Source organism: Syzygium oleosum, unplaced genomic scaffold (genome assembly GCF_021117445.2).
Source record: "Syzygium oleosum isolate NSW1041296 unplaced genomic scaffold, Sole_v2.1 Sole_v2.35, whole genome shotgun sequence".
Lineage (NCBI taxonomy): Eukaryota > Viridiplantae > Streptophyta > Magnoliopsida > Myrtales > Myrtaceae > Syzygium > Syzygium oleosum.
Genome location: NW_026607519.1, coordinates 2,218,125 through 2,233,663, shown reverse-complemented (window position 1 = coordinate 2,233,663; position 15,539 = coordinate 2,218,125). Strand labels below are relative to the sequence as shown.

General features: G+C 40.1%; 1 protein-coding gene across 1 annotated transcript; it reads left to right on the top strand.

Moving 5' to 3' along the window:
• Positions 1 to 7,338: 7,338 nt before the first annotated feature.
• On the top strand, positions 7,339 to 10,391 carry LOC115676815 (phospho-2-dehydro-3-deoxyheptonate aldolase 2, chloroplastic-like). Its single transcript, XM_030599830.2, has 5 exons — positions 7,339 to 8,014; positions 8,719 to 8,996; positions 9,110 to 9,386; positions 9,572 to 9,817; positions 9,901 to 10,391. The coding sequence occupies exons 1-5, from the start codon at positions 7,475 to 7,477 to the stop codon at positions 10,162 to 10,164; spliced, it is 1,605 nt and encodes a 534-aa protein (XP_030455690.1). The 5' UTR covers positions 7,339 to 7,474; the 3' UTR covers positions 10,165 to 10,391.
• The last annotated feature ends 5,148 nt before the right edge of the window (positions 10,392 to 15,539 follow it).

Genomic DNA, 15,539 nt, shown 5'->3' with positions numbered 1-15,539 from the left:
CCTTTTATAAGAAAAAAGTGTCCTCTCTTTGGAATCTTGTAGGCTTTTTTTTTTTGGGGTATCTTGTAGGCTTTGAAGTTTGATCCAGTGTACTGCTAAAATATGAAAGCTCTCTCTCTCTCTCTCTCTCTCTCTCTCTCTCTCTCTCCAAAGAGAACCAACCCTCTGTCATGAATTTAACGCTGACAACAGAGGTACAGGATTTGCTTATCGCCGTGTGATGAGCCAGATTTCGTTGCCATCAACTCGGCGATGGTAGAGAGAGAGTCGGCATCGTTGAATGGCGGAGGCGGCCATTTGCAGTGGTTGGGATAGGCAGCAAATAAGGAGCGGGTGGTAGAATGGATGCATGCATGTACTGAGTCGACTCGAAAGCAATTCTGATGCTGTGTTTATCTCCAAGTGAAATCGTCATACCGCAAATCTTTTCAGGAAAGTTTGCCTAAGTTTGGGTAGGTCCGGACCTACCTAACTTTTGCCTCCTAGTATAAAGCTCATGGATCAGTGTCGTTCGTCTTCATCACTTTATTGCATGGTTTTAATTTGCTTGAAACAGTTACTTTTGTTTCTCCTGTATAACGAGGCATATATTTAGGCCCACCCCAGCAACTGATGCAGGTAGTAGAGATCTCAGAGATTTGTTTCTGTACTCCACAAAGCGGATCATCATTAGATCTATCGTCAATGGAGGGATAATCCATCATGGAAACTACACCGCAGATCAGTAAAATATCTTATTATAAATATTGTAATTATCAAGTTTCAGGTGTGTCATGAGAGCGACGATACTCACGTAAACGCACGAGACAAAACGAAGTTCCGATCTCTCTCGCCAAATGGCCTTAAACAATGAGAATAGTGCAACGACTAGGGAAGGTATGAGGGAGGGTGGAAAAGCTAATGGAATCATAGCTAGCCGCCCAACTGCTACGCAGCGCAGCTTGGTAACAACGTTTCAATCGAACACGCATTAGAATTAGGAAGGTTGACCGTGCACAACCACCTCTTCGATTGCGAATGCTTTTGTTTGGTCCAACCGTCTTATTGCCCCCGGTAAGTCAATGCTATCAATGAGCCACGTTTGGGCTTTTTCGCAATTCACATCACAACCAACCGTTTTGTATTTCAAATCTCACACTCAACTTGCAAACTACTTTGAATCAAAGTCATCAGCACTGATCAAAGGCCTGGACTTAACCAGTTCATGTGGTTTGCAAGGTGTTTCATGAGCCTCCAGATTATCAGGCTCATGCACCGGTGCGACTGGATTATTAAAAAAATTATGTGTAAGATACTACGTGTTACCCTTGATGTTTAGTTGAAAATATAAAGCTAGAATAGAATGCAGGGTTAATATTATTCCGTAAGCCCACGATACATTATTCGTCTCACCAAAAGTCCAAAACTGATATCATGTGACACATTTACCCCGATTTGATTTTTGACTAATAAAAAAATCTCAAACCGGTATCTCTAACCCAGATCTATCTTCCATTAGCATTCCCTTTAATATTCCGTCAAAATGCGTGCGTGTCAATACACGTGGCGAACAACTGCAAGATGGATCCAACATGGTGAATGACGGATCCGACGTGAAAAATCCACGTGCATTGACACACATGCATTCTAATAGGATGCAATATGTATGGGCTTGGACCGTTTGGTCGCGCTCTTATATAATTTGAGCTCCCAATATAATATATAAGAGGGGGTGCATGAAGAGTAGAGATAAATATTGTATCACGTGCTGATTGTCTTGCTATTGTTACCAGCATCTTCTTCTTTCTGATCATTTCCTTCTGCTGCACATGCTGCGGATCTGGACGACCGAACCGTTGAAAGGAAGATGATCAACAGCACGTTTAAGTTTGATATGCTGTTGACATGGAAGTCTTGGTGGAAGTATCGTTGAGGAGCTCTCCACGTTTCGTTGTACCTCCCCCAAATGCGTTGAACTCCCCATCCAAAGCGTCCGTACCAATAATTAGGGTTGGCTTTAGTAATAAGTACGGAACGTCCGCGTTAAAACGAACCGTTATTTTCACGAAAGTTGAAAATGTCAGGTAACCGATCGATAAGGCATACACAACACATCACTTAACATTTTTTTATCCCTAGCGTGTTAACTGGTCCCTGTCGACAGTGTGTGATAATACGCATTGGCTCTTACTCTGTGTGAGCAAGTTCTGAACCCCACGAGTTATGAATTTGACAGATCGTGCCGGGTTTTGAACCATTGATCTGTACTTTGGTACCAGTTTAAAGAAAATGGTTTTTCCCAAAGAACTTAAGTCATTAGGAAACGAGTGAGCAATTTACATACAGCATATAACTAAGTGCAGATTAAGCAAGCAAAACATGTCTAATCGATTGTAGAGTAAGCTTATGTTTAAGCCATCTATTTAGATTTTGACTCGCATCTTACTTGATTCCATCAATGTGGTTCGATAATTTTTGGTGTAATTTCTAGTAATAAATAGTGGGCATCTCTTTGGAAGGTGAATCTGCGATTCATAAGCATCGTTTTCCGCTAATACAAAGACAAAAGACGTTTCATGCGCACAATGTTCTTGTGGGTTCGTCTCAAGTAAGCAAAAAGACAACAAGCACTCAACTCGAATGTTTGTCCAAATCAAGAACCGCTTGTCGGAGAGCGTGGAAAATATTAATAATTATTAGGGAACATAATTTAAAAAACCTAAATTTGGCAGAATTTCTAATGATCTACCAAAAGTAGAAAGCGCTTATGATCTTTTTCCCATTTTGAGATCTCAAGATGTAAAGTGGTAGGATTTAAAAATGAGAAATGATTAAGTCACAGCCCGTAATCTATTGTGACATTAACAACATGTTTTGGATTACAAAAAATAAATAATAAATAATTATAAATTGTTGTAGGGTCCACTCTTTCAAGAATTTATAGCTCACAACATTCTGTTACTCTTGTAATGGCCCAAAGACTATTATGCTAGCAACTTTAAAAATAAATTGTCGATGGTGTGGCATAACGTTCAAAAGTTAAATACAATACTATATCAAATTATGTTTCAATACCATCAAAAACCCCAAAATGCTACATCAATGCCTCATTTGCCCGAAACTTATTTTGTGTCGTAAAAACTCCTGAACTAATACATCCGTGTCACATTTATCCACATGTACCATAATTACCCCCAAATTAATTTTTGTAACACAAAAAATTCCAACCTGTTAAACATGTGCTACATAACCCCAAAAAATCGCAAATTTACCACAATTCTAGGTACATGTATATCAGTTTGGAATAAATATGGCATGGGTGTATCAGTTTGGGATTTTTTGTAATACAAAAATTAATTTTGGGTAAATGTGACACGGGTGTATCGGTTTGTGAGTTTTTGTAATACAAAAATTAGTTTGAGATGAGTGTGGCACGGGTGTACCAGTTTAGAGTTTTTTGTGGTATTGACCCGATTATTTTTTGTAAAAAAAGTTGAGTTGCTAGGTGCTAAGAATATATGTAAGATTAATGTATTTTTGTAGAACTCAAATATGGTTCAATCTCGACATTACGTCACATAAAAGCCGATTCCATGAAAGATAGGTAAGTATATGGACAATAATGAAGTTGAATTATTTATGTGTATTCAATAGTGAAGAGACTGTCCTAAACAAAGACTTATCAATGAGAAAAATAATTTATATTTTCAATAATGCAAATGGAATTTAATTTAATGTGCCACAACATATTAATAGCTACATTTCTTAATTTATTTTGTTTCTACAATTGAATCAAATATTTTTTTAATCTATCATATTGATAGCAACTTTTTTTATATAATAGATACTGTCATTCAAGCTAGAAACATTACGTTGTAGCATGCGTTTAAAATATAAATCTAAAGACTATTTCAACTGATAAGTAAACCAAATTATACAATGATAGTCTCAATTTTTGTCAAGAGTCATTCTTGGATGTGACATACGTGCATATATTCGTTTTGTAATCACCCTATCACCCCTAAAGCAGTGTTCGTTTAATTTTTTTCGTTTTTCTATAGCAATATATTCGAAAAAACCATATAAAAATTAATAAACTAGAATATAAAGGGTGCGGTACCATTGTAATAGAAAGGCATGGACAAACTTTTAGCAAGTAATAGAGCCCCCTGAGCAAAACCCGAATAAGAAAATTAAGTTTTGTGATGTTATTACTGTGACATACCAAGTCTCACTTCGGATACAAAAAGAGTCGTGAGTACTTTTCTTAGGAGATCAACTACCGCAAAATGAGCCGGGTTGTTCGGATTAGTTGTAACGCACAGCAGTTTCACTTTCTTCTTTTTCTGATATTCATTTTGGGTGTATTTACTTCGTGAAAAATGATTAATTTGAAAAGTATTTTCCTAAAAATAACCGATTGTATCGCTTACGAAGATGAATGAACGAAAATTATTTTCACTATCCACCAAAATGTTTAGATATAAAGTATTATTGATAATAAGAATATTTTTTATCGACTAATTATTTCAAACAATACAAATTTTCAGAAAAATATTTTTCAAATTATTTATTTTCTACGAAACAAAACAGAGCCTTTAGTCTCTTCCGTTTTTTTCTTTTCTTTTTTGGCTAAAAGATAGCAAAGACAAAGCTTGTTGTCTAAACATCCAAGGAGATTAGGTCAAGATAATTTCTTTGTTTTTGCAGTAACGTGTAGTGGGGATTGCAGTAAACTCTGTGTCTGTGAGGGTGATTAGTGAGTGCTTTGCTTAAATCAATGAATGTACTTGCTACATGCTTCATCCGAGCACTATGTACCATTATAATATCGGGGTGTGATTCATAAGGTACGAAGATTTCGTCTATATATAATATTTTTCTCTTATAATTAAAAATTAGACTAAAAAGATAATAAGTGCTTATTTTATATTGAATATAATCCTATTTTAAGAGTAAATCGAAATAAATTTTGTCTCAATATTTCTTTTTTATATTTACTTTTTTGTGTTTATACGTCTCGTCCTAACACATCAATCAAGATAGACTTCAGAAATGCATTTACATCCCCAAAGCCACACGTCGGCTTCTGCTCTTTCATCGTTCCTGGTGTTACTGCGATCTGTCCAGTCCTTGTTTTTGGTTCCAAGAACCACCGAGATTCATGAAATGAGGGTGGTCATACGAAAGAGTTGGTGACGATTGGGCTTGGAATTTGGGACCCCTCGCTTTCTGCTGCGCCGATTCACGAGGAGGTGTCATTGCATATATTTTCTTAGTCATTCGATTGACATAGTTAAAATTGATATCCATGCATGCAACACGTGATATTTGTCAATTAATTTTTTATTGTTTTATTGGTCAGATGCCATAAAAGATTCAAGCTTAAACTGACAAAAATAACTCTAATTTTCAAGCGGCTCAAATATTAACATAAATTTTTACTGGAAGAATAAAAACATCTACTGGATTGAATTTTTTAAGAAACACGCAATTTTAAATCTAGAACGATGATATCCACACATTTCAAGCTACCTAAAAAATCATAAATTTTAAATAATAGAAAGTTTTATTAAGTTCTTAGTAGCAATTGGCGACTCTTTCTTCTTTTGCTTCGCATTTTTTTTTGTCTCCTTCGTAGCCTAGAAAAATCACATTATATATATGAACAAAGCAAAAGAGCTTATCTGTATTTTTGTTAAAAGATAGCTAGTAGTTTTAGACCTGAACGTATTCGAGTGATCTAGTCTTGAATCTCATCATTTGTATTATCGGAGATACCCATAGCATAGCTTATAATTAGATAGGCAGAGTTATCAAAAAAGTCAAGTGGCTGAGGAAATTCTCTACCTTGGACAGTCTCTCTCAAATGCTTCTTTTTTTTATTCTAGTATTGAGCGAAAGGTTACACCTATGGATTATGTATTTGTGGAGGTAAAAGGTCATGCTTTTTATGATATTATGTAATATATATATATATAGAGCAAAAATTGCTTCTTTTGAATCGATTAAAAAATGTATGAATTCATTCTTTTTGGCATTTGGCTTTTCTTGATGATCTAGAGAATATGGAAGGAAGCGACCGGCATCAACAATCCTCTATGAATTAGCGTAGGTATTCACTACATGTAGTGAAAAAATTCTGTTTAAGCCATATCACTGATTTGCCAGAGCAAGTCTGTTATGGTCACATCATCGAATGCAAGTTGGGATAAAATCACAATTAATTTCCGCCCAATATACCTTCGACGAACCAATACTTCTAGAGATTGAAAAGTAATTGGAAAATTTGAAACCATGATAACGGGGTCACCAAATCACATGAAACTAAATCGTAATTTTTCAAGGGTTAATACAATTTCAAATTCCAAATCGTTATTTGTGACACTGACACATTTACCTCAACTTTCACCTCACAAAAAATAGCAAATCGGTACTTCAGTGACACATTTATTCCAAACTAATTTTTTTCCTCATGAGAAATCCCAAATTGGTATCCCAAATTAATTTGAGGGTAGATATGTCATAGAGTACCACTTTAGGATTTTTTGTGCGACAAAAAAAATTAAAGTTCGGTTAAATGTATCATGAGTTTTTTGAGATCTGACTTGGATAGTGAATTTAGGGTAAGTGTATTGTGAGATTACCAATTTGAATTTTTCGTGATCGGAAAATCAATATGAGGGCAGATATATCATAGGATACCATTTTGGGATTTTCTGTACAAAGAAAGTTAAGTTAGGATAAGTGTATCGAGAATAGTTCGAGATCTGACTCGAAAAGTGAATTTACGGGGAAGTGAGCTGTGGGATTACCAATTTGAGATTTTCTGTGATTCGAAAATTAATTTGAGGATAGATATGTCATGAAAATACCAATTCGGGATTTTTTTGCGTGACGAAAGTTAAGTTAAATTAAATATATCGGGGATACCGGTTTGTAATTTTTTACTACTGTTTGCCCTCAATTTCAACCAATCTTTTGAGAGGTGGTGAAGAATCAAAATTTCACCTTGTGAGGAGGATAACAAGAAAATCTACCAAAGTCAAATCTGCTTTTGTCTTTTCATTCTTCCCCATGATGTCCAATTCACATTTACAATGGCACCCCCTGTTCTGCCTGCTCTCTCCAATGTCCTATGATCCCTATCTACCTTCCCGTCCTCTGTCCCCACCCTTCCTCCTTTGACCGGCGAACCTTCCCGCCACCAAACACTCCCTCCACCGCCTCCAGCCACCTCCTCCTCCTCCCTCTCTCTCTCTCTCTCTCTAGACTCTCTCTCAACCCACTTTCTCTCTCTCTCTCTCTTCACCCCTCTCTGTTTTCCTCTGCCACCTTATAAAAGACCACCCGTCTCCGCTCTCCTCCGCTTGTGCATCCCCCTGCTTCCTTCCTTCCTTCCTTCCTTCCTCCCACCACCTCCCTCTCTCTCTCTAGAACTCCTGATCAAGAAAGCAAAGTTCAGAGAGAGAGAGACAGAGGAACCAAGTAAAGCATGGCCCTCGCGAACACCTCCGCCCTCTCCTCCAAATCGCTCTACAGCGACATGCACGCGCTCCTCCACCAGCCCCACCACCAGCCGGCGGCTCTGTCCCTCGCCGCCGCCGCCGCCCCCAGGACCCACCAGAAGCCCCGCCCCATCTCCGCCGTCCACGCCGCCGAGCCCGCCAAGGCCAAGGCCGCCGCCGCCGCCGTGACCGCCAAGCCCGCGGCCCCGGCCGACGGCGGGAAGTGGGCGGTGGACAGCTGGAAGGGGAAGAAGGCGCTGCACCTGCCGGAGTACCCGGACGCGAATGAGCTCGAGTCGGTGCTCCAGACGATCGAGTCGTTCCCGCCCATCGTGTTCGCCGGGGAGGCGAGGAACCTCGAGGAGAAGCTCGGGGAGGCCGCCATGGGGAACGCGTTCCTCCTGCAGGGCGGCGACTGCGCCGAGAGCTTCAAGGAGTTCAGCGCCAACAACATCCGGGACACCTTCCGGGTGCTCCTCCAGATGGGCGTCGTCCTCATGTTCGGAGGCCAAGTGCCCGTGATCAAGGTAATAAAAATGTTCTCTGTCTTTCTCTTTTGTTTCTTTTGGCTGATTTGGCGATTCGTGCTGTCATTGTCGTTTAAATTTGAGGTTTGCATTGCAAAGGATCGGATCATCGTTGAAGCTTTCGACTCCATTTAGATGGGGTATCTAGGATGAGTTTCAAGATCTTGTGTAAGAATGCGCAACATCAAGCTGTTTCAAAAGCTTGAATGTTTGAAACGGATCGCTTTGTTTTTAGCTATAGTTATCAGGGGGACCGGGTGCATCCGGATCTTATCTCGACCGACGAATCTGGTCTGTCTTGTTGGGACTGTTCTAGATGCATCTGCATGCATGGCGATAATCAGCCGTCTCTAATGTCGTACGACGGGCCAAAGTGAGGTTGCCCTGGACAGGGAAATCTTGATTTGTGCAGAGATTTTGTTTTCAATTATGTCGTGTAAAGACCAAAGATCTAAAAATTGGGATCTAGCTAGGTGAGAAGCTCATCATATGGATCACTAGATCTGAAACTGTACATTAGACCACACCAGAGATGATTGTCTGTCCTTGATGTACATAATTGGGTGCTAAATTTTAACTGGGAGATTTGTTGCTGCCTTGGCTTTCCATTTTGGAACTCGGATTTAGAATTTGGCTTGATATGACTTCATGAGGATGAGTTCGAGCCGAATAATTGATGGGATTTGCGGGTATGATTTGCTCAGGTGGGGAGAATGGCGGGACAGTTTGCAAAGCCGAGATCTGACCCGTTTGAGGAGAAGAATGGGGTGAAGCTGCCAAGCTACAAGGGGGACAACATAAATGGTGATGCCTTCAATGAGAAGTCGAGAATTCCTGATCCACACAGGATGATCAGAGCTTACACTCAAGCCTCGTCGACTCTGAATCTCTTGAGGGCCTTCGCCACTGGAGGCTACGCTGCCATGCAGAGAGTTACCCAGTGGAACCTGGACTTTGCTGAGCACAGCGAACAGGGGGATAGGTATAAAGCTCATTCTCTTGAGAATCTCGTATCCGAAGATCACTTTGCTTTTGCCAAGTATCAGCATTCAAATGGCAAAACTTCATTTAATTGATTTTGGGAATGGTGAACAGGTATCAGGAGCTGGCTCACAGGGTCGACGAGGCCTTGGGGTTCATGGCTGCAGCTGGGCTCACGGTTGATCACCCAATCATGACCTCAACCGAATTCTGGACCTCTCATGAGTGCTTGCTTTTGCCTTATGAGCAATCTCTCACCCGACTCGATTCAACCTCCGGCCTGTACTACGACTGCTCTGCTCACATGGTTTGGGTCGGAGAGCGCACCAGGCAGCTGGATGGTGCCCACGTCGAGTTTTTGAGAGGAATTGCCAATCCCCTTGGAATTAAGGTGCATTGTTAAATTAGTCATAACTTGGAACTCTCGACTAGTATGGCACTGCATGCAGCATGGAATTGTCGTGATAATCTTTTACTTTGATGTGACTTATTTAATTGTGCTGATTTCGACTTTCTTGGGCTGGCCGATTTACTGTTATCTGGTCATTGACTTGCTAACGTTTAAATCTGTTTCAGGTAAGCAACAAGATGGATCCCAATGAGCTTGTCAAGCTCGTCGAGATCCTTAATCCGCACAACAAGCCCGGAAGGATCACAGTGATCTGTAGGATGGGTGCCGAGAACATGAGAGTCAAACTCCCGCATTTGATCAGGGCAGTCCGAAGAGCCGGACAGATTGTGACTTGGGTTTGTGATCCAATGCACGGAAACACAATTAAGGCACCTTGCGGGCTCAAAACCCGTGCCTTCGACTCAATTCTGGTGAGGACTCTTCCATAAATACATTTTCTTTGCAGCAATATACTTTGAACGGTGCCATAATGCAATGTGTTTGTGATCGGTAGGCTGAGGTGCGGGCCTTCTTCGATGTCCACGAGCAAGAGGGAAGTCACCCAGGAGGTGTTCATCTGGAAATGACGGGTCAGAACGTGACCGAGTGTATCGGAGGGTCCCGGACTGTGACGTTCGATGATTTGAGCTCACGCTACCACACGCACTGCGACCCGAGGCTCAACGCTTCTCAGGCGCTCGAGCTATCTTTCATCATCGCAGAGAGGCTCAGGAAGAGAAGGATGGGGACGCAACGGCTTCTCTCCTTGAGCGTTTGAGCCGATTCAACCGTCGCCATGTCTTCTCGCTCGATCGAGGTTCCGGCGACAATTTCGGTTTAACTAGATGTCGATCGTTGTGTTACTAGAAATAGGTGCATCGTTTAAGCAAATCTGGGATGGGAATGTTGTGTGTTTACTTTGGTATGGATGTTCTGCGAGACTATCATTTGAGATCATTGACGAAAAGCAATAAAATCATGGGCCATTGTGGCATTTGAAGTTGAGTGAGTGCCCTTGTTTGAAACTGGTCTTTGTGAAACTTGGACTGTAAGCCATTTCGTTTAATGTCTTAGAACACTACTTTCAAACAACTAGATAAAAAAAATTAAATGAAAAATATTAAAAGTTTTTAAAGCATCGGTCTTTGATATGTTTAATTAATAAATTTTTTCTAATGGACTTTACATGACACTCATATGATCAACGATTGTAATTAACTCGATCGAAGTAGATTAAGATTTAGGCCCTTTCGACCAAAAAGAAAAAGATTAGGATCTAGACCCTTGTCCCTATTCAATGTTAGATATGTTTCCAATCACCTATTATCCATGCATGAAGATGTTATGTTAGTAGATAAGTCTCTCGTAATCTAAAACAAACACAACGCGTTTAACAATCATATGGGTGCCATTGAGCTACCATCTCGAGCGACCTTAAACTAGGACGACGAGCTTTCATCCGAATGCGGGGCACGCCCTGACCCAAGCGCGTAAATATTGTCCTGTCTGCTAGCTCGGCCGTCTGCATGTTCTACTCATCGTGAATCATAATTTGATGAGACAACCAACCAATAGAGAAAATCTCTTCCTTAATGAGAACCTTAGTGATGTGATTCGTGACCTTTAGGTGCTCCTTGACGTATCATCTTACCTCAATCAATGCCGGAAACACCGTGTGCCAATCAAAGCTGAATTTCTTGTGGTCTGCTCCCTGGTGAAAGCAGAGTCGACCTTGACTGGTTGTGCGTGGTCTCGCTTCGAGGAAATTCACAGCATCATTTGAGGTCTGCTTCCTTGGAAAAGCAGAGTCGACCTTGACCGTGTGTGGTCTCACTTCGAGGAAAATGGGGAATTGCACGCGTCAAGGCAGCGTTTTCCACGGAAGTTCCGCGTTCATCTCGTCGCGCTTGTCGTTATATATTTTGGAAATGGAAACAGAGAGTGAAGACGTAGACATCAGAAACCGTCTGGACAATACACAGATGACTCGACTTTTCTGTATGTTGTCGTTTTTCATGTTCTGCACTGTGCTCACTTGACCTTACTAGTAGCAGCAGCATTGGTTTTTTATTTTATAGAAATATCCTGCGTCGCTCGGCTATAGATTTTATAGGTTATTTATACACATGCGATTTCCATCTATTTATCGGTTTAAACTTTTGGTTTAAACATTTTAATATGATATCGGAGTCAGGTTTATTCTCTGGTCTATATGCTTTTTATACACATATACTCTTTCTTCATCTATTGGCTTAAATCCTACTACCTCCTATGATAGACCCAAATATCACTTTTGACTCAACAACCGGAAAGTAGTACAAAAAGACAAGTCTATAACCAAGATGCAAGCATGAGCATTTTATATCAAGTTAGTGAAAGTAACTTATAAACATAAATTTTCATGAAGTATTATGATAAAGGAAGAACCATTTTCCTAGTTTTTCATTTATTTAATAGTATAGGGAAAATGATTTCCTTCTTACTAGAAGGATAAGTCATTTTCCCCATATCTAAATTCGTTGTTCTCAGTCCACGGAAGACTTTTTTCATGCATCGATTAGTTTACCATCATTTAAATATCGGAAAGTCGGAAAACAATTTCCCAGAAACAGTTTTCCTTCAAACATTGAAGTGTGACAAGATATATCTACTACAACTATAACGATCCAAACCAGAGATTCACCAATAGTGACGCGGAGAATAGATCTATACTTTTAGCTAACGTTACTAGCGAAAAGGGTATTATACTACTTAAACATGAAGAAGCATTTATCCCGAGCGATCTATAACTTCAAGTGACACATAGATCATCTGATACACCAAAAAAAAAATAGTTCTTGCAAGACCTTTTTGCACTGTAACTGCTAACCTACCTACCGTCTCTGAAAGGGAGAGGTGCTACCGGAATGCCGACTTCGCTAGGGACTAGTTAGCGATAACTACCCAAACGGTTCGAGCACGATTAACTTTTCAATTAAATCCGTGCAATTATAATTTAATTTCCTAAAAATTTACATGTTGCATATGCCCATTTGCTTTATTCATGTTTAACTATTGGTGGTGTCATCTCTATAAGATTCAATTGTCTGTTTACCTTATTCATGTTTGTTGCTGTAATTCCTAAACTGCTGCACATGATCTGAGGATGATGAACCTTTATACCGTCATATTAGCACTAGACTGCATCGCCTCATCCATCACACCACCACAGTTTGTGCACCGTTTTTGCTGGTATCATGTTGCTTGCACTGTGAATGAATTACATGCTTAGCATAGAGATCTTCATCCAGGCAAATCTCTCTTGAATGTTGAATCATTTTCTTATTTTCAGTCCTCGAACAAGCATAGCTCCTAAATAGCACCATGTATTCCGTAGTCCGATCCAAACTAGATCTAAGATGAGAATGGCACGAGAAAATTCCTCGGCCAGCGGCGCCCGGTTCCTCGCCCTTGAGAAGAACTTAAGGGACCTCTCTGTTAAGTTTGACAAGCCGTTGGACTTTGTTTCTTCGAATATGGCCATGCACTCCGAGACGAACCAAGCTGCTGGTTGTGTGCCTTCCGGCAGTGATACCAGTTAAGGATCAGGCTCCGCCAGACCCGGGGACAACAGCTCATGGGTTCCGGAAGCTGAAAGAGGAAGAGGAAGGGAAAAGGGCAGCTGAAGAGAGAAGGTTGAAGAGATCACGATCCAATATTTAGGAAACCTAGTGTAGGTTGCACAAGTAGGTGGCTAATATGATCCGAATATAATACTTATGACAAGAAAAGAGCGTCTCTTAGAAAGAGATTTTCAGGTGTTTATAGAACACAACGTTCCTATCCACTCAAGCCAATTACTGCATGCGAAGTGTTATCATATTGAAAAGAAAAAAAAAAAAGAAAAATCATAATACTTGATGCGTGATGATTGACTTGAGCAAATAGTGCTCAAAAAACATATGAAAATTCCTAGCGAAGAGAAAAGCTAATTCTATTTTATACCAGAAAGGATACCACACCATTCGAAAATCAGATAAGCCCTTTCAAATTCTTGAAGGATGGTGATTTCAGTGGTTGTGGGCTTTATAAGACTTCTAAGATCCATATACTTTCCGTGGAGACTCAAAGATTCATGAACCTTACCACTATAGTATACGCGATTTATGTCCACGATGGAGTTGACCATGATATAAGGTGAAGTTTCTGGACTGATATGAGGTCGATGTTATCCCAATGAGACATAATGGATAGGACTTTGGACACAGATCAAGTTTTAACTAGAGAACTTTGATGATGTTGGTTTTGAGATCAAGCCCAACATATTTTTATGGGCTCCTTTAACTTGACCAAGAATGTCCAAAGAAGCCTTCCACCGCTCGACCCAAGAATTAATTGCTTTACTAAAACATTATAAATCCAATCGTTACTTTTCACCCTTTGATAACTTTCCATCCCAATTACTTTTTGAACAGTCAATTTACACTTTGAGTTTTGCTACTAGAATTGGACTTTGAAAATTGTGCCTAAGTGTGAAGTTATTGCATGGTTTATATACCATATACACCAAGTGTATCTACATCATCGATCATTTAGGTCCCACAATATTCTTTTTGCAAATAGAGGATCGTGATCTCATATAAGATGTTGATCTGACGAGCAAATGGAGAGGGAGACCAAGAAAGCAGAGACCAGGGATTGATTGATCGAGCTTCTTGATTCAAAAAGAGAGAACAAAAATGAAATGAAGAGTCTCCCCAGTGATGTGTTGATTGATCGAGCTTCTTGATTCTAGTGTAAGTGGTTTACTTGCTATATGTTGGGTTAATATGTATTTATCGTGTGAGATATTGAATACGGGCTTTGCAAATTACTAATATCATCTACTTCGAGCACGATATTGATTTTTGTGCACAGTGGGAACTAAGTGCCATGCGAACAAAGTGCTATCACGTGAGAGCCACCTTTTGAATCTTGTAAGGGCAAAGTGTTACATAGCGATAGCCATCTCTTGAAGTCATGGGGCCACCTCTAGAATCCTACTATTGCAATTATCAGTGTATATTGGTGGGGTTAGCTATATTGTATGCATTACCGAATAGCATTTGTTTGATGTATTATCAATAAGCATTTCCTATCGCAAGAATATGAGGAGAAGGACACTATAAGTGCCAAAAATTGTATACGGCGCTCATTTTAGTGTCAAAAATTTTCACCGGATCACTTAAGTGTCAAATCGGAGAAAAAACGATCACTTAAGTGCCAACGGCGAGAAATTCCGACCAAAATTTACACGTGACTTTTATAATAAAAAAAAAGGTGACGTGGCATATTTTGAAACTCAATCCACGTGGACTTGGAAAATGCTATCGTTTTTCTGTCCGCCATGGCTCCAACAAACGAAACGACGTCGTATATAGCCTCTGGCCAAAACAAGGTCGCTGGAGGTGGATGAAATTAGGGTTTTTGAGGCAGACCATCCACTTCCTGAGGAATGCAGGAGTCCCACCGCGATTTTCCAATATCTCCATACATAAAAAATCCGACTTCTGTCGCTCGAGTCTCTTGTAGATCTCGATCTCCATTTGATCTGACACTTTGTTCCGTTTCCTTTTCTTCTTGATCTGGCTCTATTTGTTTCCGTTCGCTGTGCGTCCTGCATCATCTTTTCGATTCGAATTTTTTTTTGGGGCGTTTTCTTCTTTGAATCGAGGAGTGAGTTGTTTTGTGGAGAATGAGGGAGGGGGGTCTTGTCTAGGGGGCTGAGCAGATGATGAGAAACGATGTGATTGAATACTAATTGCTTCTGCCCTTCATTTGCAAACTTGAGCACTTAATTTGGGAGGCAAACAGAAATAGGGTGAATTCGACCGGTTAGGATTTTCAATTTGGGGATTTAGAGTTCTTATTTGGGGGAAATAAGTTACACTACGTCGTTTTCAAGTGTATATGCTAACTAAACCTTCCGGCGAGCCACGTCGGCATAAGATACTAATAAAAAAAAGCCATGTCGGATTTCCGGCCAATCAAATCGGAGTTGGCACTTAAGTGATCGTTTTTTAAAAAAATTGACACTCAAGTGATCCAAAAGAAACTTTTGGCATCAAAGTGAGCGCCGTATACGACTTTTGGCACTTGTAATGTCCTTTTTTCCCAAGAATATGTGATGAATAA